We start from the raw sequence: 22375 nt of genomic DNA, 5'->3' as shown, positions 1-22375 counted from the left end.
ATGCTCAAAACTACCAACATTTGTAGGCCACAATTTTCTGGCACCCCACCAAAACTTTGGTGATTTTTATGAACACGTTTGGCAGAGATCTGTTTTTTCTTTTCTTTCTCTTGCTTTTTCTAGTTAGGGGAATAATTGATGCCTACTGTACCAAGTCATAAGGAAGTCTTCCTTGCAGTGTCTGCTTTTTCATGTGTGGCCTTCGCTATTAGTCAAAAATAGCAGAAAAGGTATCACTTTCATGCTTTGGAAAGCTGTTCTCCAGCCAGATACTGGGCAGGGTTTGAAATTTTTACAGCCAAGTCTCTAAACAATGATTGACTTAGGGCTTTATTCGTTAGCATTCAGATGAGTGTAAAGTAATAAAAAAAAAAGCTTGGTACTGGCATATTCAAGCAATAGTCAATAGTTGCCCAGTTATGTTTTTGGGAGTGAAGTCCCTGTGTAAAAGCATGGCAGTTGGCTTACTGGATTTTTCAAACAGTCTGTCACTTTTTACCCTTTTATACAGTCTTTAGCCTGCAAGATGATGCTTAGTGTTTAAAATGCTGTAGACGTTGAATCTGTTCTCCTCCTAATCTTCAACAAACTAATTACACAGTTTCCAGTCAACTTTCCAATAGGCTGTATGCTTCCTAATTGAGCACAAGATTAACAATTGCATTAAATCATGCTGGCTATCTTCAGAAACAACCACGACCTCTTGATTTTCTTGAAGCGTTTGATTCTTTGGATCATGAGTTGCCACTGTTTCGTGTGAGAACTGAAAAAAGTCAGGAGGTTCTGCTTTTTTTCCACCAAAGTGCTTCCATAGGGAGAATGGGACAGTAAAACTTCCAAACATCAGCCTGAAAATTGTTCCTTTCTGGGAAATTAAAATGAAATGAAACTTAAAATGCATACACCATTAAATACTTAAAAGCTGATTTAGTTGCACACTGTTATATTTTAGCTTTAGTTCTGTAGTTTATTTTCATCTTCAAGTTAGTAGGATTCAGGGTTTTTTCTATTTACTCGCAATTGAAAAATATTTCCTTGCTGACCCTGTGCAATAAGTCCCTGTGACTTAAATGCTCTAAACACTTCTCTGTTCCCTGTGTTGACAGTAGGACAGGGGAATTCAGGGAAAATGGGTCATTTAACTGCACAGCAAGAAGGAATTTAAATTCTAGTCTTCTTTTTGAAACTATAGGTGTCTTTGCCTTTTGTGTGTCATGAAAACTGCTTTATGGAACACACTCTGGGAGAATGATTTAAGTGCTAGTCATTAAAAACCAACTCTTTAAGAGTTCATTCAGATAAAATAAATTGATCTGAATTCTAGATATTCTTCACACTTTAGGTTTAGTATCTAGGTCTTTTTGTTTATTTTTGGTAGTTTAGAAACCGCAGCAGTGCTGTCATTCAACACTGATACCCAAGGTGTTTTTTCAGGCATCAGAAAGGTTATTGTGACAGGCTGGACCTTTGACAAAAGGGGAGAGACAATTATGCATATAGTTTATTCTCAAAAAACAGAAGGCCTTTTGCTGCTATAGTAGGCTATTTTATTTGAAAATAAGCTAGCAATACTGCCAAATACCAGGAAGTTGCTATTGCTACCAAATGTAAGACTGTATCTTAGCTGATGCTTTGTCTTAGCACAAATGAAGCTTACAAAATAAGGAGGAAAAAAAAAACCCATGAAGGACAGAGGTTAAAAAGATGTAAAGAAGTATCATTCTTGTTGACTGACTGCCAGTTCATACCTGCTGAAGGTCTGGTCCAACTTCAGTTTGTTTTTCCTGTTGCTGTTCTGGGGAGCCAACTTTCCTCCCTTTTATACTGGCTTACCTTTTATTTCACATAGGGTTTCCTGCATTATCCAGAAAAGTGTAATTGTAACTTGAGTCTTGGAGTCTTGATGTTTGAGTCTTAAATAGAGGCAGGAAAAGAAGTGTTAAGAGGAGTGTAAACAGCTCTTTTTTCCTAGCCCCATGAAATTTGAAGGCATAATTTACTCTTTAAATTTTTATATTTGCTTAGGAGAAGCCTTTAGTTGTATGTATGGGATTTTTTTTTCATGTAATTGTTGGATTTACAATGTCACTACAAGTGAATAGGTAGGTAAGATGACCAGTCACAAGAGAAGCACAAAAGATAATAAACACTTCATTTTGTTTGCTTAAAACAGAGTGTGTATGCTTTAGCAACTATAGTACTGTCTGTGCTTGTATTTTAATGATAGCCAGAGTAGCTTTCAGATGTGGGCATTATCCTTTCTCCAGCTGTTAAGTGTGTGGAAGGTTGTGGTACAAGTTACATTTTTTCACACAGGTAAGAATCCAGAAGGATCTGAAAGGTCAGCTATGTTTTTAGGCTTGGCATTGAAAAGAATATTTCACTGTTATATGGCAACTGCCAGAAGGGTTTCATGGGTCTTTTTGGTAATTCAATTTTGAAAAAAGGCATGAATGTGCATTCTCAGGATAAAGGCATCATATCCTTGCTGCTTAAAGGAAATTCCAGCTCCTAATAATGTATGCAGAACAAAAATTTGTGTTGATTGCTGTTTGAGGTCTTGATGCTTTGCCAAAGTGTTAAACAGATATGTTCTAACTTAGCTTAAATAGAAGTGGGAGGTAAAATATTTCTGATCAGTTGTATAAGAATTGTGAATAAATTCTGAGTTGGTGACCTTACTACATCCTGGTCTAAGTAATAGAAATGTTCAGATAAATGTTTTATCCCATATATAGCCAGCACCCTGCTAATGTAGGGCTAGAGGAGAGCTCAAGAGAATGCTCAGTCCAGATTTCAGCAGTGAGTCAGTATCAAATTCGTCTGTGTTGTTCTTAAACATTTGTATGTTTGTCTAAGTTGGTTTTATAGAACCTTTCAGTTAAATACTTCACAGCGTACTCACATTAACTGCTCTAATTTTTCTTGAGATTATTTTTTCCTCTTTGGTAAGTATTAACAACAAAATATAGTAATGTCATCTTTGAAATGTGTGAAGCACAAAAGGCACCCACAGGATAATATTATCATTTAGGATAATAAAACAATCAGTGTGTGACTTACTTGAAAGGCACGGGATTCCTTCTACAACATTTTTTAGTGGTAGTTCATATTTTTGTCTCTGGCATTGCTACGTTTTTTTATCGTTTCACTTTGAGACAAACTTGTTGCTGATTTAGTTGTGGATATTCCTGTTGAAACATTACATTTGATATTTAATTTCCTTGCTGGAAACTGATGAAGGTTTTCTCTGTATAGCCTATCATTATTAAGTGTTCTTTCACAAAATATATTCCTTGCAAAGTGGGGTTAAGGAAGTGTTTTGAGGTGCTGGAGAGAGGGGAGTAGTTAGCATTGCCTTTGTTCCCTCTTTGCACAAATACGTGGTTCATTTGGATAGGGCAGACAAGATGTTGCATTTCTGATTTAAATTTTCCCTCTATTAGCTAGGATTTTTGTGCTTTTTGTTTTCCCCTTTTAAGTGTTTATAACACCTAAAATACCAGGCTTCTATTAATATGGATTATTTTCTTCTTCTAGCAAATGAAAACTACAAACAAGTAGCAATGTGTATTCTGTATCACATAAGCATGGATGATCGCTTTAAATCAATGTTTGCGTACACAGACTGTATACCACAGGTATGTGCTTTTATATATGATGAGGTGGTACGATGCATATTTCCCTCTGTCTTCCTCGCTCATAGCAGAGCTCGCACTGACACCCACAGGTGAAAGTGGGAACAACCACGATGCTGCTGAGTTGGGGGTGAACTGCCTACTCATCGGGCAATCTGACTGTTATTGCTGTATTTCAGTGGTTCCCAGAAAAAGGATAGGTGACATATTCTCTGTCAGTGCTGCTAACAGTTGAGCTGCATCAATGAATTGGTAAAAAATATAGGTGACCTGATGAATTTCTACAGAAGGTCAGGAATGCTTGAAAGGGAATAAAGCTTGTGCACAGCACGTCCTTAGGGAACCTTGTGGAAAGAATTTCCTTTACAGTTTTAGAAGGCATTCTTTTCTTTTGATCCCATTGGGTATCAAAATTTCAACGTCTTCAGTATTACAGGATATGAACTGGAAACCAGCCAAGCAGTGTTATGTTGCTACATGACAGTTCCTTTTCCAACTGCAGGCATGTACAAGAGGGGAGACTTGAAGACTATGGAAGGCTCTTCACCGATCTTTCAGGCTACAGTTTGTTGCATAACACTTTGTCTCCAGTCATAGTCTTTGATCTGAGCACAGACACAAGATCACGGGTGCTTGGGTTTTGTGTGTATTTTTGTGTGTGTGTGTTGGTTGTTTTTTTGGTTTTTTTTAAACAAGTACCAAATCCTCTCTTACTGATCTTTTTCTCAGTCTTGATGAGGCTGGAGTTGAGAAAGCCTGCATTGCGTAAGTGTAAAAGCTCTCCAGTAGCTTTTTCAGAATTGCACCATGATATCTTCTTTCCTGCCAAATGTGTTTTTAACATCAAATACATCCAGAATGGGAAGTTGCCATGGAAAGTTTTCAGAATGTTTCTGGTCATTATCTCATGACAAAAATGGTGATGTTTTTCCAAATACAGGAGGATTTTTGGAGAATAGAGAGGGGAGAACTGGTGGAAATAACTAGTATGTGTTACAAAATGGTCTTGTAAACATCCTGCTGACTGCCTTTTCTGCCACAAGAAGCAACTATATGTCAAGGCATTTGCATAATATGAGGGACCTGCGTTGTTCTGAGCAGTCACTGGCCAAACCAGAATTTATGCGCTGTGATTCAGGGCTTGCTTATGACGTGCTTTCAGGGAATCCTGGCATGGCTCTTAGATCCTCAGTGCCAAATGTAAAGAGCTGTGGAAACTTCAGTGATATCATACTCTGAGCTTTGGTGAACATCATTGTTCTGATAGGCAGTGACTGCTCAAACTAGTGCTTACAGAGCTGTATCCAAAGACTAGTGGAACAAGAAACAAGTCCTCTGCCTTTACTGGATTTTGGCTACAACTACAGAGTTCGAAGGATAACTGTGGCTAATGATGTTTCGGTGGTCAGTGTAATTATTCACGGATCACATCTGCTGACTGTTCAAAAAGGACAAGCTGGACAACCAGAGCTTAAATTTTATTTATGAATGTTCAAAATTAGGACAGTTACTAAGAAAGACAGAGGTGGTAGAAAACATGGGGAAGTGGATAAGGTATCAGGAGAAGAAAATGACCTTTTTAAAAGGACTCCCTGCCATCTGATTCTAGCCTGGAAAACCAAATTTTCTTTTCAGTAGTAGTGTGCGCCCTTCAGTGGGTTTGTTTTCTTTGGAGGAAAGATGTCCCTCTAAACTGGCAAATACTCAATAATAAATGTTTAGCTGTTGTAGAAAGTGACTGGAAAATCAGTCCCCTGTTGTCATTTTGAACAGGCGAAGTGCTTGACAAGGGCTTGCGCGTGCTGTCCCAGGTAAACATCCTTGTGGATTGCAGGAGTTAGTGGGTGCTATTCTAGTAACAGTTAAAAGTCAGTATTAACAGTTCATTCTTGTTTAGACCTCAGCAATGCGTGTTTTGTTTAAATAGGTGCAAATGCCATCCAGATGCTTATAAAAGCCTTTATTGGTAATAACCTGGCCAATCAAAGGGCATGGTTAGGCAGTGATGTCATGGTGATATTTAATATTTTACCGCAGAGCAGTGTGCAAGGTTCTCCGCAGCTACCCACATGTTTTCCACCATGGTTGTCCTGTTTGGCCCCTCTTTGATCTATAAGCTTCTTTTCAGCTTAATGCTGGTAAACGTCCTCTCTTGACAGCACCCTTTGCTCCTGTCCGCCATTATCTGCTGAAGTTCAGAAACAGAGCATCACTTCAAACAGCAGAGTTGGGGAGTAGCCGGTCAGGAGAGATTCCTGAGGCATGCAGTTCTGGCATAATCATTCAAAGATGTTTGAGCTGGGCTTGGGGAGGGGGTTGGACAGAGGTGTATGTGAACAGAGAGCTGTGGGGGTTGGCCTCTGGTCACTGGTAAATAAGTGAAGGCAGGTGCCAGAGAGTCTAGACACAGTGATTTCAGTCCTGGTCTGTGGTATCTGATACTCAATATGGGACTTGTCTGATTGAACACTACTGCCTCTTCATTGCACATGCTGCAGTCTTTTTACTGCCTTCCTGTTAAATCAGTAAAAGATGACAATGGACATAGTAAAAGCAGAACAAATTTAATTTTAATATTTCCTATTTGGCAGCAATTACTCTTCCTTTTGAAGTGGCACAAGAAGCAATCAAATTAAATGAAGACATAATGGGAAACATGGAGCTCGTACGAAACTATTATTTTAAAATTTGAATGGCTTTAATTGAAACTGGATATATTTTTTCTTTTTATAGAGAAGTAGTTCAGTAATTAACAGTGTAATCCCATCTTGTTAAACATCTAATTTCCACAGATTTTGTATTGTGTAAGTAATGAGAATGTTTCCCTTCAAATTATTTGAAGGGTTTTAAAAATCTGTTTTTAAAGGTTTTGTAACAGAAGAGTTGCAGGGGGTGATTTTTGAATGCTCATGTTCCACTTGTTAAGTGGCAACTTTCTTCTCTGGTTAATTCACTCTTATGTGACTGTCAGGCTTACGGATTTAATAAAGTAGGGATTTTATAAGTTCTTGAAACAACCTAAGGAAATCTGATTCTACTTTTTTAAGAAAAGGAGGAAGAAATCAATGATAGCTTTTAAATCAGTACATGAAAGTCCCAGAAAAAGAGATTAATAACTATGCTATAACATTTTTATTATTTTTTTATTATTTTATTTGGGTCCATTTGGAATGACAGCCTGCTATCTCATGATAGATAAACATACAGAATTCCTGTAGTAAATTATTTTGGAGTGAAATTCCTGCAATCCTATTGTTCCCCCCCCCCCCCCCAAATGGGTTGTTCACCCACTTTCTCTAGCTTTTAATGCTTTACAAACTGTCTTTCCACCAGGGGGCAAGCGCACAAATATTTAATGATTAGTGTTGCTTTCTTCTCCCCCCACCCCTTTTTCACACAAACTGAGCTACATTTTTTTGTATCTTGTCCCGCTTATCTTTAGGTTCAGTTGTTTCTACTTTCAGTAATCTCAGTGTTGTCATCACGCTGCTTTGCATTATAATCTTGACATGTCTTATGGGCTGAGCAGGTTTTAGGAGCAAATAGGGTGATGTCCTGCAGCCCTCAATGAGGAAGCCATGCAACTTGTCTGCCATGGTTGGAAACAGAGAAAAAGAAACAGATGTATTTGAGTCATGTTCATATATTCAATATGCCATTTCAAAAAATGTTCATATTGAGCAAAATGAGACTAGATAGCCTGTGATGTAATGGGCAATACAGGTGCCAGGTATATAAAATTATGGCAATCCATAGGTGGTTATTCCTAAGGAATCATCTGGGAATTCACTGACACTTACTAAAGAGTTGGAACAGGATTATAGGCAATTGTCTACTTATGTTAACCCAGGTTGTTCTCTCCTGTTACCTAAAGAATACGACGACTACTGAGAAGTCTTTGGTATACGGCAGTGTTTAGCTCTAGTAATGGAAACACCAAAGATAAAGCATGTTGCTGCAGACATGGCTAATTTACCTATCAATGGAGTAATCTCAAAGCAAAATAGTAGTAGAATTATTCTGCAATTAAGTATCCATTTAGAGTCATAATTTTATTAAACAACCAGGTATTAATCTGACTTTCTGTGGAACTAAGTTGTGGGTTTTTTTCTTATACTAAGTCTACCTAAAATTTCAAACCAAATTTATCCATTCGCAACTTTAAAAACAAACAAAAAAAACAACACAAAAAAACCCCCCCAGTAAAAATAAAAAAATCAGTGGTAGCAGTAAAATGTAACTAACCCAAGTTAATTTTAGGTGATGAGTGACTGCCGTTTTTGGCACTTTGTAAGCATTGTTATCCCCCAATAATGGAACTATACATCTTGTGCCTTTGACCTTTTTAACTTTACTGTTCCTGTAGAAATGCTGAATATTAATTTTAAAAAAAAAAAAAAAGCTACTGTAGTTGACATCATAACATTGCTCTTCTAATGCTTTGGAAAGATGAATGGCTGAAGTGTGCTTGTGTTTCTTGGCAGTTAATGAAGATGCTTTTTGAATGTCCTGATGAGCGAGTTGACCTGGAACTTATTTCTTTCTGTATTAACCTTGCTGCTAACAAAAGAAACGTACAACTTATCTGTGAAGGTAAGGGTAATGACATTTTACTGTTTTCTTGGAGATGACACCACTTTTATATAAAATATATGTAATTTTATAGATAGTGTCCTGGTTTTAGCTGGAATAGAGTTAATTTTCTTCCTAGTTAGCTGCTACAGTGGTGTGATTTGGATTTGGTATGAGAATAATGTTGAGAACACACTGATGTTTTAGTTGTTAAGTAGTGCTTATCCTAAGTTAGGGACTTTTTGGTTTCCCATGTTCTGCAAGCGAGGAGGTGCTCAAGAAGCTGGGAGGGAGCGTAGCAAGGACAGCTGACCTGAACTAGCCAAAGGGATGTTCTGTACCATAGGATGTCATGTTCAGTATATAAACTGGGGGGAGTTGTCTGGGAGAGGCTGATCACTGCTCAGGGACTGACTGGGCATTGATCAGCAGAGTGGTGAGTTAATTGCATTGTGTGTCACTTGTCTGTCTTGGGTTTTATTTCTCTCTCGTTATCATCCTTTTCATTACTATTATTATTGTTGTTATTATAATATTTTATTTAAATTATTAAACTGTTCTTATCTCAACCCATGAGTTTTACTTCCCCCCCGCCCCCCATTCTCCTCCTCATCCCACCCCCCATTCTCCTCCTCATCCCACTGGGGCAGGGGTGGAGTGAGTGAGCAAGCAGTTTTGTGGTGCTTAGTTGCTGGCTGGGGTTAAACCATGACAGTCCCTCTTGGTGTGGGGCACAAAAGGTTGAGGTAACAATAGATCTGATCAGAGTGTGTAAAACAAATTAGCTGTGTTTATTGTATTGTTTTCTATTAAACTAAGACATATGCTTATGTATATGAATTCTGTATATTTGAGTTATTTGTATATGTATTTTTAAAAAATAAAATGCACTTGTTTGGGTAATGATGGCAAACAAATGGCCATATCCTCCCCAAAATTGGTCTTGGTGGCAGGAGTAACACTGAGTAGCTGCACATGCCCACATCTCATGCATGTAGTTCTGTAAAATATACTGATGATGTTACTGTAGGAAGCTATGGCTGTATGGGAAGATTAAGATACTGTTCTACCTGGTGCCTAAAATCCATCTTCAGCTAATTGGTGTTTCACCTGCCAGTACCAAATTTAATACACAGTGATGTTGTTTAGTTGCATCTTTCCATCATTTTTTTTTAATTGAGCATCTTTTGGGTTCTGGTATTTTGTTATGTGGTATAGATGGGTTCTGCATTTTGTTCAGTAGCTCTCTACATTACTTTTAAAGTTTCATTATTTTCATACTAGTAGCTTTAAATGGAAGATTATTATTCAGTATTTCTAATTTTTACTTGTGCTCAAAATTTTCACTATAAACTACTACAATAAATTACTAGACTTTAAAAGGAACAATTGCAATCAATGGATTCTATGGCCAGTAGTTCCACTTTAAAATTCTGTGCATAGCTCTGTAGAAGGGGGAGTAGGGAGATCCAATTTTATATGAAAGGTACAAAGGAAATTCAAGCTAGTAGCACTTACTAGACAGGCAAGGTGATCTTTTGGAAGCATAATGGTAACAGTGGGACTTGCCCTATGCAATCGAGTACTTCAGATCTGTGTATGTTATGTGTATTCCTATGTCATGATCTACATGACTGGTAAATAATCTTTAAAAACCATAAGAATGTATTTATTCCATAGAGTGGGGAGAGAAGTCTCTGTGCTAGCACCAACAGCTGTGATGCATCTCCACTAACTGCACTTGATTATAGGATAATGACTTGGATCTAGAACTTTTCCTGGTCTGAATAAATAAATAAGAACACCTGAAGCATTTAGTTACTTATCTGACTTTTTAAGTGTCCCATCAGTACATATGGTCATAGTAGCTGTTTTAGAGAAACTATAGAATTTATACAGAGCAGGTCTTTTCTTTTCAACTTAAACTTGGAAGAAGAAAAAGTTCTGTCTAGATTCTTCACTTTTTCCTTGTAAACTTTTAAAAGTTAAAGCTGGGGTTTTGCGTGTGTGGTGTTGATTTTTGATCAGCCAGTACTTTCCTCATTCTTTTTATTTGGAGGATTTCCGAAGTGTTTGTTTCTTTTCAGGAAATGGCTTGAAAATGCTAATGAAGCGGGCTTTGAAATTTAAGGACCCATTGTTAATGAAGATGATCAGGAATATTTCACAACATGATGGGCCAACTAAAAGCCTGTTTATTGTAAGTATTATCTGTTACCTAATGTGATCTCTGATGCTTTCTACTGGAAAAGACTGGCTTTGGAGAGCTGCTGTTTTGTCTTTACAGGATGTCCAGTTTAAGTTTTCTTGGCTGTCATGGATTGATTTATGTTTTGTTTTATAAGGCTATCTAAGGTTGGTTAGATCAGTGTTTGGATCCCTCACTACAGGGAAAACAGATCTAAAGCTGTATCCAATAGGTCCCTGTTCCAGAACAAACACAAAAACAGGCAAACAAAAAAACCTGAAACCCCGCAACTGCTGGGGTGCACATCATAATAATTAACAGTTATCCTAAATCTCTGCTTTCAGAGCTAGAGGGCAAAATAAAGTGGGTTTTTTTATACTGTGCAAAGTGTTTTGTACAAGTGGATATTTTAAAATTTTGAATACTTAGTATTCAGTTAATCGTGTAAAGCTGCCCTCTCAATAGTAGGGCGGGAAACACAACATCCTAATTGTGGAAATTTTAAATGTACTGTTAAAATGAGGATTGAATATCAAATTTTCTTAAAGCAGTATGGAATTAGTAAGTAGAATGCATGATTCTCCTGTTTGTGTCCCCAGAAATCTTGTAGTTATTTGAGGACTCCGTTACTGTCACTAATGCAGTATGGTGTTCGCTATTGCCTTTCCCTTATTTTCGAACAGCTTTCTCAAACTGTGTGTGTAGTAGCTACTTTTGGAACATCTGAACAAATGATCCACATCTCTTGAAAGTGAAAGGATGGAAAGGAAGAATGCTGAAATGTTTTCTTGGATTATTCTTCAATTGAAATTGAAAGTGCCTTATTAGCCCTCATTTCAGGAGAAAAGTCTCCTTAGCATTCTTTTTAGAACTAGTTTTGATTTGACCAAGTTGTGAGTTCCTCAGAACCCCAAATTATTCACCTGTATTTTCTTTAGGACTATGTTGGTGATTTAGCAGCTCAAATATCAAATGATGAAGAAGAGGAATTTGTGATTGAATGCCTGGGAACACTTGCAAATTTGACCTTACCAGATCTGGACTGGGAACTTGTGCTGAAAGAGTACAAACTGGTTCCGTACCTCAAGGATAAGCTAAAACCAGGTCTGTACAAAATTTGGTTAGTCTTTCAAAGTAGATTCTCCTAAAGAATACTTAGAGTGCACTTTCAGAGTAGAGTCTGTTTACCTTTAAAATTTGTGATTGTTTGGGGAAACGTAACACTGAAGAACATAATCGTATCTACAGATAAATATACAACTGCCACAAGATTAGAATTTCTAGGAGGTAATACTTTGTCTTGACTTACCAGGTTCTGCAGAAGATGACCTCGTTTTAGAAGTGGTGATAATGATTGGAACAGTTTCTATGGATGACTCTTGCGCTGCTCTGCTGGCTAAATCTGGAATCATCCCTGCGCTCATTGAGCTTCTAAATGGTATATTGCCATGTTTGACTTTAGGTCTTGTTTTTCAGAGACATTTAGTTGACATAGCTGTGCTGTAACAAATGCACCATTCATTTTCTCTTGTGAGGCAGAGGTAGGTGTTTTGTATATGAAAGGAAGAGCAATTCCTCCGTTATTGATAGAGAGACTAGTAGTCTAATAGATTTGATTTTTCCTATACCTCCACAACGCTTGCTTCAATCTGTGGTCTTTCTACTTGACTGTCTAGCTGACATGTAAGAACTGGGCTTTCTCTAAGCATCAAGAGCTTCTAGTTGTGAGATCTGAAATTGTGGTGGTTTTTTTTCCTTGCAGCTCAGCAGGAAGACGATGAGTTTGTCTGCCAGATCATCTATGTATTTTATCAGATGGTCTTCCACCAAGCCACCAGAGACGTCATTATCAAGGAAACACGTATCTTTTTAAACAACTAGAGTTATAGCACTTAATTTGCCATCACTGATGTTTGGCCTGTATCAGTTGCATAAACCTCCTGATCTCAGAGGTTTCTTTGTAAATGGTTTATTTCAGCTGAAGAAGAAAATCCAAGCAGCCTCAGCATGTAAAGGGACTGCAAGATTATTAGTAAAGATTAAAAGTTAGTTTGCTTTGAAACAGGGAGGGGGATCACTGGACATGACCCATTAGTTTTTATCTGATCTAAATTACTGTGTGGATTTGTTTTGCAGATCATAGTCAAAATCATAGTCCATAGAAAAACTTACATAGAGTATAGACAAACTTCTTGCGCTGCACCTTTATATGTATATGTTGCATAGTCTGAAGTTGTGTGCATTAAAATAATAACATTCTTTCTCATATCGGTCTAGACAACATAAATAATGCCTGCTGTGTATTTTTTGTCCACCTAATTATTCTTTGAACTTTGTTTGGCATAAGTCTGCCATCTTCTTCCTGCTATGGAGAATTTGATTTCTGTTCTCCTTTTTTTACCTGATTACTGAATCTGTTGTTCGGTTGCCTCATGTCATGGATCTGCTCAATTTTTTTGTATGGTACTTATAACTCTTATTAAGTCTTTACTACTTATTCTTTCAGTCACTGCTGATGTTGAGCTCATTCAGGTGATCCAAAAACTGTGGAAAGAGGCACTAGTTGTCTTTGTGGGCCTTAACTGAATGTTAAATTTTATTGAAACATAAGGAAGAGGTTGAATGGAGCCCTTGTTGGGATAACAGATTAGTGATTACTTTGCTAACAATACAAGGGCTACTTCTTAATATCCTTTTCCCTTTAAGATCTGTGGAATATCCGAGAAGCTATTTGGGATGTTGTTCTTTGTCTCTTGTTTGGACTCCTAGGTAGTTAGCTTTAAAAAAAAAACAAAACAAACAGCACACTTAATTGCATCTCTCTTTATATCTGTAATGATAAAGCACCATCATTTGAACAATGCTTTTCTCACTCAAATTGAACAAGACTAGTATTAGTGCTATCATGTGCACAGTAGATTATCTTCAGTGTTTTCGAGACAAATACATTGGAAACCTTTTTTTTAAAACAAGAAGACTCCCTAAAGATTACAAAAGTAACAGTCTCAAAAGGTTAAACCATTCCACAGAATCTATGCCTTTTGGACTAACATGTTAGGTGCATGGATTTCTTGTAACAGATCAGAATGTATTTTCTTTAAGGGACATGTAATCTTTCTTCAGCAATTTTGAAGAACATTTGGGTATCTTAATGTGATTTTAAAAGAAAGAAGTGGTTGAGAGAAGGCTGCTGAACTTCACATGTGATGGAAAATTCCTGACTATGGTACTTAATGAAATTTGCAGTTGGAAGAAGCCTAGGCTGTTAAAAAAAAAAAAAAAAAAAAAAAAAGGCCTTTCTCCTTAACAGTTTCTTTCCAGAGGCTCCAGCTTATCTTATAGACCTGATGCATGATAAAAATGCTGAGATTCGTAAAGTTTGTGACAACACTCTGGATATTATAGCGGTAGGTCTGTTTTTTTTTTTTATCATCTGTCCTTCAAGAACCTCTTTACATGAGAATTCTAAAATAACTAAGTAGCAATAACTTGTAAATTGAGGATATTTTTCATGTGCAGCTTTCTAATCACATAGGTAAAAGATAAATTTTCATGGGACAATGACAATCTTTAATCTGGTCTGTGTATCAGACTCTGAAAAAAGTGCATATATACTTTGAAAATTCATACTAGTTAGCTTTACACTACAAACACTTTTAAAGAGTGCTTTTATACTTAAATAAATTAATCACACTACATTTTATTATTTCTTAGTTCTCCAAACAAATGGCTTTTGTTACCCAGCAACTTTTATTCAGCTTTTCTATATCACCTGATGCAAATATTTGTTTCAAAAAGAAAATGTGGGTGGTGATCCTGAAGCTGGTTGTTTTCTGCTGGGGGGACAGTTAGTATAATATTGAACTCTCTAATATTGTCCTCAATTGTTGGATAGGTGTCCTGGTTTCAGCTGGGATAGAGTTAATTGTCTTCCTAGTAGCGGGTATAGTGCAATGTTTTTGAGCTAGGTATGAGAAGAATGTTGATAACACTGATGTTTTCCATTGTTGCTAAGTAATGTTTACTCTAGAGTCAAGGATTTTTCAGCTTCTCATGCCCAGCCAGTGAGAAAGCTGGAGGGGCACAAGAAGTTGGCACAGGACACAGCCAGGGCAGCTGACCCAAAGTGGCCAACAGGGTATTCCATACCATGGGACGTCACATCTAGTAGAGAAACTGGGGGGGATCACTGCTTGGGACTAACTGGGTGTTGATCGGCGGGTGGTGAGCAATTGCACTGTGCATCATTTGTATATTCCAATCCTTTTATTATTACTGTTGTCATTTTATTAGTGTTACCATTATCATTATTAGTTTCTTCTTTTCTGTTCTCTTAAACTGTTCTTGTCTCAACCCACAAGTTTTACTACGTTTCCGATATTTCTCCCCCATCCCACTGGGTGGGGGACAGGAGTGAGTGAGCGAGCAGCTGTGTGGTGCTTAGTTGGTGGCTGTGGTTAAACCATGACAATAGGTTTCCTTTAGCTACATGACTTCGTTTGTGCAGCTATCCATTGATCACAATAAACTTTTGGGACAGTTGTTTTGTATTAAGCTGCTAACCTGGAAAAAAGAAAGAATAGTAAATTATGGAGTGCTATTGCTTTATCAGCTCTTATAGCATGTATAGCATGTATAATCTGCTTCTGGGGATCCCTGACTCTAGAAGCATTAATATTTTCTAGGGTATTCTTCAATGAAGTAAAGACATTGTGAAACTGATTCCACTTAAAAGTTGCATTTCCTTGTTAAAATTCCTCCTGGCCTGTTTAATTGAATTGACTTCTATTGATAAAAAGAAATCTCAGCATTTTGTAGTGTCTGAGGATTGTACAGACTGTACATCCTTTTGGATGTAGAGTAGCTGTCATGAAATTAAATCTTATAGCCAAAGAGAACTTAACTATGAGTGAAGAGTAGTGCCTTTGACTACCTTAATGCTTTTCCGATCATCTGCTTAGTTTCTTCAGTTGAATTATGCATATTGCAGCTTGTTCTCTGAAAGGTTTAGTGTAGTGTAAGACCTAACTTACGTTGCACAATACTATAGTCTATTTTGTCTTTTTTCTGTTATACTCATTAGTAATGCCTTATAATTTATGTAACTTTACTACTTTTTTTTAGATTAATATTATTTTCTGTGTTGGAATTCTTTTTATCTGGCTCTGGTTTTGCCTTGTGGAGGTATGGAATGAAAATCGTGGCAGGCAGTTAGTGGCAGAGTTGCTGTTGACATTCATTGAGGGCAAGTTTTCAACTAAGATGAATTTGCACTTAGTACTTAATTATGACGGGCACTATGTTCAGCTTACCAAGATCAATTATTTCCAGGGACATCTCCAGTGGAAACAGTAGAAAGATTTTTAGCTTCTGGGTGAGGCCAGACAATCCACGCTTGTTTTATCTTGGGGCCAGTGCCATTTCTAAGTGTCTCAGGCGTTGGATTTGTTCACGTTGGGGAGCTTTACAACACAGTATGTACTAGTATCTCGTTACTGAAAAATTATGTCAGTAATATTATTAAGCAACATTTATAGAATCTAGAAGAATAAATACATTAAGACATAGCTTCACATTCAGTATTAACATTTGAGTAAAATGTACTTGGCTTTTTTCTTCCTAAGAAGAGGTAATTTTATGCTAGCTATGAGTAAATGAGGAGTGCTATGATAATGGAAGGGAAAGGCTTCTTAACTTGCAAGAAGTATTGGACAGGACTTCTAGAGCCTTGAGGAAGCATAAAGGGAGGAAATTATATGGTACTGCTGTTATTGGGGGTAGGGGAGAAAGAGATCAAGCATGTACTGAGAGTAGTTTGTGTGGTAGTAAATTTTTTTTTTTTCTTTGGTTGTGGAGCAGTGCCACACTTAGAATGGTGTTCACTGGTAAGTTAGGAGAGTTCCCTTTCTGCAAGGGTCTTTTGAGCTTTATTATCTAGCTGTTGGGTTTTAAGTTGTGTAAGCCATAACTAACACCATGCCCCCATGGGGAACAGGAAGCACAATATACCCTCTTTTCTGGAAGACGGAGAGAACCATTAATTGATTGCTTTCTTGGCAATGTTGTAAGCTGGTTGCACTTTGTCTCCTAGTACCAAAAATCACAGGCAAAAATGACAACACATTCCAGATGGTGATGGGAGAAGATGTGAAACATTAAGTTATCAGAACCTCAGATCTTGATAGTTGTTTTGCCGTTCAGCTCAGAGGATATGGTAAAGCAGCCTGTAAACACCGAGATGTTTGTTTGTGTGGCAGTTTTACACACTCAGTGCCTTTGGAGGTGTCTGACCAGAAGTAGTCTTTAAGATTGGTGAAACTTCTTATCTGTGCTAAATCCACAACAAGAAAAACTTAAGTTTTCAGTATTGCTGTTCTATATATGCTGACAGGATTAGTTCCTCTGATGATGGAAATCAGAAACTAAATGTTAGAGAATAGAGATTTGAAAGTAATTTCTTCTCAGGGAGACAAATGCTTCTTTCACTCATCAATAAGCTCTATATAGTGTGATTGAAATAACACTGAAGAAAATCAGATGCCTTATAAGCCTTAGGGGAGATACACTTTCCGTAGTAAAGTAATTGTCACAGAAATTATGGAAATGTTACACTAGCGATGATTTGTTTAATATAGCTTGGCTGGACTCTGCCATTGATGAACTGAAACAGATGTGCTGCTTTAGCATAGTATGTACTGGGGAGTCTCAGCTTTGCACTGGTAGATGCAAGATATCCCTTTTGTTAAAAAGAAAGTCTGTGTTGATAATTTAGGAATGCTTCAGTCTTGTGTTGTGCTGAGTCTTGACACCAAGCAGCTAGTTTAGTGTACTTGTACACCTAAAGTGGAACAGGTGTCATGGCTCACCTGAAAGCCTGGAATCAACAGCTGATATAGGAGTCTCCAGCAAATTAAGTTCCCTCTTCCTTAGAAGCCTGGACACCTGCAACTCAAGGCTTGTAGAAAGAAATGTCAGCTTACTCAAGATGGTTTTACTCTGTTCACCTCAGACAATATTATCAAGAGCTGAGGGGGTTATTAATCTCTCAGGTTTCTCATTCTTTTTCTGCTCCTAGCTTGGACTTACTGCAGTTAAATAATTTTCCTCATTTATTCAAAGGATATTTAATTAATCATAACCAGATCCTTGGACTGTTTAGTCTGAGCCTTCCCCTTACCCCATTTCCCCCCACTTTCCTATTCAGTGTTTTTACAGCTTTGAATCCAGGCCTGCTGTACCATCTTGTTTCTTTTACCAAGAGTGGATCATTCATTATGCTTCCTGCAGAAGTAAAACATCTTCTAGATAGCTACAGCATTGTCCATGTGATTTAAGAAGGGCTTCATGCCGAAGGTGTTTTCCAGCTCTCATTCTTTGCCCCAAGTATTTGTAATGAACGCCAAATAACATTTGCTTCATATGGAAAGCTGTGTTAATGAACAGCTTGCATCTTTCCATGTTAGCTAAGTGTCCTGACACAAATCCTCCATGTTGGGAATGCTGGAATTTCACATAAGAAGCAAGAATGTGATGTGAACTCTCGGTGTTCTGGGATTTGGGGCCAGCTGTGCAAGATGTTGGCCAGCTCTCTTTGCATCAAGGAAGAGCAGACCGCAGGAATTTGGTGTGGTCTTTATTTGAATAGGCAGTGTACTCTGAAAATAGATAACCTTTGACTCCAGCTTGGTGTCCTTTTTCCATGAAGAGTGCTGTAGTCACTCCAGGAAAAAAGGTTCTCCCTTCCCTTGTCAAGACTTCCCCCTTTCTCTGGTGTTTCTTGTTCCCCTGTCATCCTGTAACAGTCATGAATACAGAGAGGTGGGCAGTAAAGCAGCTAGGGTGTGGGGCTGCAGGCTGAACTGTTGACATAATGTTTTCACTGATCAACTTCTGCATTGTTAAATTTGCAATTAGTCTGCTTTGGTGCTGGTAGCTTTTTGTGGCAAAGAGCATGCATGTGGCAGGAAAGGCTCTACCTGGACTAGAAGAATAACTGCACTGCAGGCAGCATTAGATAGGGCAGGTATGTCCTGATTGTTTTTGTCTTCACATAAACTTACCTTGGACGGATTTCTTTCTAGCATTGGTACTTGCTCTTTGGAGTTGTAAGGCTAGGAAGGTAAGCCAAACCACCGATCTCTGTTACTTCTATAACAGCTTGCCAATGAGATACCTTACATTCCTCCAAAGTAAAAAAAAAAAAAAAGTTTCTCTCTTCAGCTATTGACAATATAGGAACCCTGTGGATGGTGTACATTTTATGTAGGTACCTGAATTTAGGGTGCATGAATGTTTACTCTTTCTCTGCCTTGCCATTAGTTTCATATGACAGGTTTCTATTAGCTTCCAATCAGAATGAATTTAGTGATGAACTTGATTGCAAAGAATTGACTCTGGGTAGCACAGGTGTGAGTGGTAGGAGGATTTTTTTTTGGCCTGTGAATGAATTGCCCTCCGGTGGTACTTACCCGAAGATAGGTGTCGTAGACACCTGCAGAAGGTGATCTATAACATCTGTTTCTCTGGTTTATAGAGGCACATAGTTTAAATGGCATGCCTAACTTTTGGATAGCTAGACAAGATAAATCTTTTCTTTCTTAATAAATGGTTAATTTAACCTTCCATGTAAACTGTGTTTTAGGGATGGTTAAATAATGAAGAATGTAACATATCACCAAGTAGAGCCTTGAACATAATGAGCATTCTACTTACTGTATAGCAGTTTTAGTTTAGTATGAGGAATCACTTCAAATGAACCCTATTACAGACCCAATTAAAGGGCAACCACATTAAAGTGAAAAGGAAAATCTGTTTTTCATCAGCTGTGAGAGAACACAAAGCAGATCTGTGTAGCTCTATGTTATCCTATAGTGTGTTAATCAGATACAAGGTGTGACGGAAGCCAGTGACAAAGGGGACCCCTGATAGGGAACAGACATGCTCTGATAATAGGCCAGTTAACGCTTCATAATATTTCAATGGTTCAGTAGTAAACAAAGTTGGAAGTAGAACTTCAAAAAGGATGGCACATTCCTTGCAGAGTTGAACCATACATCTTCTATGACACTTCTGGATTTATGGAAACCGAATGTTAAAAACAGTGATGTCAGGGAGCTCCAAAGAGAATAAAATCAACCTTCAGGATTCCTTTTATGTTTCTGAACATACAGTATTTGGAGGGGGGCAGGGGGTTGGAAAATAGGCACATTCTGTCCACCTTCTTCTCATTCCCCTACCCGCTGCTTTTCTAGTAGCCTAACATTTAAGAGGACTGAAGGGTGATATGTTTGTATCTCCATGATGTTTAGTTTTCTGGTTTCATTTTTGCAGGAATTCCTTAGTAAAGAAGGTGTGCTTCATGTGTTTGAAAAAACCAAAACCCAACCAAAACCAAAACAAAAATCCCACTACACAAAAATTTAAAAAAACCAACAAAACAAAACAAAAAAACCAAACCAAAAACAAACCATGTTTTTAATAGCTCAAAATATAATTACTGGAAGACTTGATGTGTTTTAGAGAATTGTTTTTCTCTAAACTTCTTTAATTTGGTTTCTTTGTGCCTTTTGGCTGTAGTCCTGCATTTACAGCTTTTCTTCCATTCTGATGTTATTCCATTAATCATTTACCCAGTGGTGTTTCTGCACATTTCTGCGGAAAATGTACAGACATATTACTGATCTAGCAGTACTTAAATGAACTTTTTTGTGCTGAGGTTATGTAAATTGTTCTAGATTATTGCAAATCATCCTTTCCTAGGATTGCTGCCAGAATTAAACTCCTTACAGAACTGATCATTGATCCGATTCTGGTGCAGTGACTTCTTTGATCTTGTTGCACATTCATACTGAAATGCAAAGTACAAATGTAACAAAGTAGCCAAACTGCTTGAATGGATAACTTGTGATTTTTTTAAGTAATGTGTAGATATGCTCAGTCTTACATCTCTTTATTTGCCATTCAGTTGCTAATCCAAAATTTAGTGGAATGATTGAGGTAAAATACCTTGGAGTTTTAAGCCTCTTAATATAGGATGGGAAATGTAGAATGCATAGGAATATTCTGCCCTGTTGTCTAAAGAAAAAATCAGTTAGGATCTGAGAAGTGTTAACTTAGAAGGATATAAGAAGTTCATGTCTATTTGTGATGGATGTTCAGACAGTGGTGTGGAATGGAACAGCAATGTTGGGCAAGTGGAATTCATTTTGGGTTGTAACTTTGGGAGGATTAAAATGTTTTCAAAGTGCGTTTATGGTAAATGTGAATTAGGTAAATTAGTTGCTGGCCTTTCTGCTTTTGAGAACTTCTAAAGGTAAACAAGGTAATGTAAAAAGGATTCAGCTTTCCCACAGATTAGTCTAATTTGCTGTTTGTTAAATTTGTTTATTTTCCCCTACTTCTTTGCAATCATGATTTCTGGGAATAGTTTTCTTAAGACTGCAGTATGATTTCTGGCAGTTACAAGGTGTTTCTCTAAAGTTTGTAAGTAATTCACAACTGCTGGAGACTGACATAATAGATAGCCCACAGTTTAGCTCTGGCAGATATAGCAAAGGAGATGTTTCCAAGACGCTGGTCAGATGTCATCATTGAAAGTTATGACCTTCTGTTGTTGGTGGGGTGGGGTTTTTTTTTGGGGGTGGGGGTGGGGGTGTTTTGGTTTTTTGGTTGTTTTTTTTTTTACTGGTCATTGTATAAATCTCACTGATGAGCTTGCTTTTTCCAAGGGGAACTCTTGTTTTGCGCTGTTATTTCTCACCTTTCCTTTTGATCAAGAGTGGAAGTGGGGGAAAAGATCAAGAGGCAGAAATAGCATGAGATGTTCTTTTTCCAAACAGTATGAGACACAGATGCGTGTTTGGGTTTTGGTGGTTTGGATGTTTTGTTTTGGTGTTTTTTATCCCTCCCTAAGGTTGATGCATTACTGTATGGCTGACAGAAATCTGGAAATTTTCTTGGGGCCACTAGGCACTGAGAATATCTATAGATCCTAGAGGTGATACCTGCTCTATGTATGGAAGTTATGCAGGAGACCAGGTTTTGAACAGGACCACTTGTGTGCCAGGATGGTGCAGAGATGAATTAGAAAGGTCTAGTAATTAGTGTTGACCAGAGGTAGAATTGGGGAAACATAGAATAATGCCACAGACTGATGAGAGCCCCAGATCTGCAGGTACTTGGATGGATGTCCTGTAAAAAGGGAGTTTACCTTCTGCTTTAAGCCAAGAGAAACAAACTTGCCATTTCTCCAAGTAAAACAAAGTTTAAAAACCTACTGCCATAGAGTAAGGGTTTGTGGTTGCACAATGCTGCATGATTCCCCATGAAATCTTGGATGCTCTAGATATTCATTGTCATTGTCAGGGAATGCTCTGCCAGAATGACAGGGCCAGCTGGTTTTTGTGTTATTGACCAGTCAGAAGGGTGGAAAAGGCATAGGGTAGAGAGTGTGTTACCTATGTCAGGTTAATAGCAGTGGAGTCAAAGTGGGTTGAATATTAAATCAGTTTAAAAGATCAAGTTAAGTCTATAGGGGTTTCTGAAGTTTAACCTGAGCTACTAAGCCACCTCACTGTCTTTACTGCTATTTTTTGATCTCTGGTTATGTACAGATCTATTTTTTTGGATGTCTAGCTGGAGCAGTTTAAGAAATTACCACTTCCACAGCCAAGGCATTGTTGCTAATTGTGTGAACAATTTTCATCCCCTTCAGGGCTAAGTAAAACGGATTTTAAAAGCCTTAAACTACTGCAGCTAGATCTCCAAGGAAAGTCTGCCTAGATCATGTGTTAACCATCATAAGAGTTAAGAAATTCTTTTCAATTTTTCTCTCCTTTGTAGTTAGGTTAGAAGACAGCGAAGTGGGACCTGTTTCATGAGGATATTTCTTCCCACAAGTAGAAACACTTTGGTTATGAATGTTATTCTTGTTCACAGTCCTTTCATTAAAAAAGTACCAACCATGTTGCATTATTTG

The 22375-nt window shown here is 37.7% G+C and overlaps 1 protein-coding gene across 4 annotated transcripts in view; it reads left to right on the top strand.

The window, feature by feature from the left end:
* The window catches only part of KIFAP3 (kinesin associated protein 3), a 74705-nt gene that overhangs the window by 25174 nt on the left and 27156 nt on the right, over positions 1-22375 (top strand). For all 4 annotated transcript variants that reach the window (XM_049809316.1, XM_049809315.1, XM_049809314.1 and 1 more), the window contains exons 11-17: positions 3541-3641; positions 8123-8231; positions 10298-10410; positions 11337-11502; positions 11711-11836; positions 12161-12259; positions 13720-13805. In XM_049809316.1, the coding sequence (XP_049665273.1) occupies positions 3541-3641; positions 8123-8231; positions 10298-10410; positions 11337-11502; positions 11711-11836; positions 12161-12259; positions 13720-13805 (800 nt within the window). The remainder of the gene's footprint in view (positions 1-3540; positions 3642-8122; positions 8232-10297; positions 10411-11336; positions 11503-11710; positions 11837-12160; positions 12260-13719; positions 13806-22375) is intronic.

Source organism: Accipiter gentilis, chromosome 8, assembly GCF_929443795.1.
Source record: "Accipiter gentilis chromosome 8, bAccGen1.1, whole genome shotgun sequence".
Lineage (NCBI taxonomy): Eukaryota > Metazoa > Chordata > Aves > Accipitriformes > Accipitridae > Astur > Astur gentilis.
This window is presented reverse-complemented; position numbering and strand designations above follow the sequence as displayed.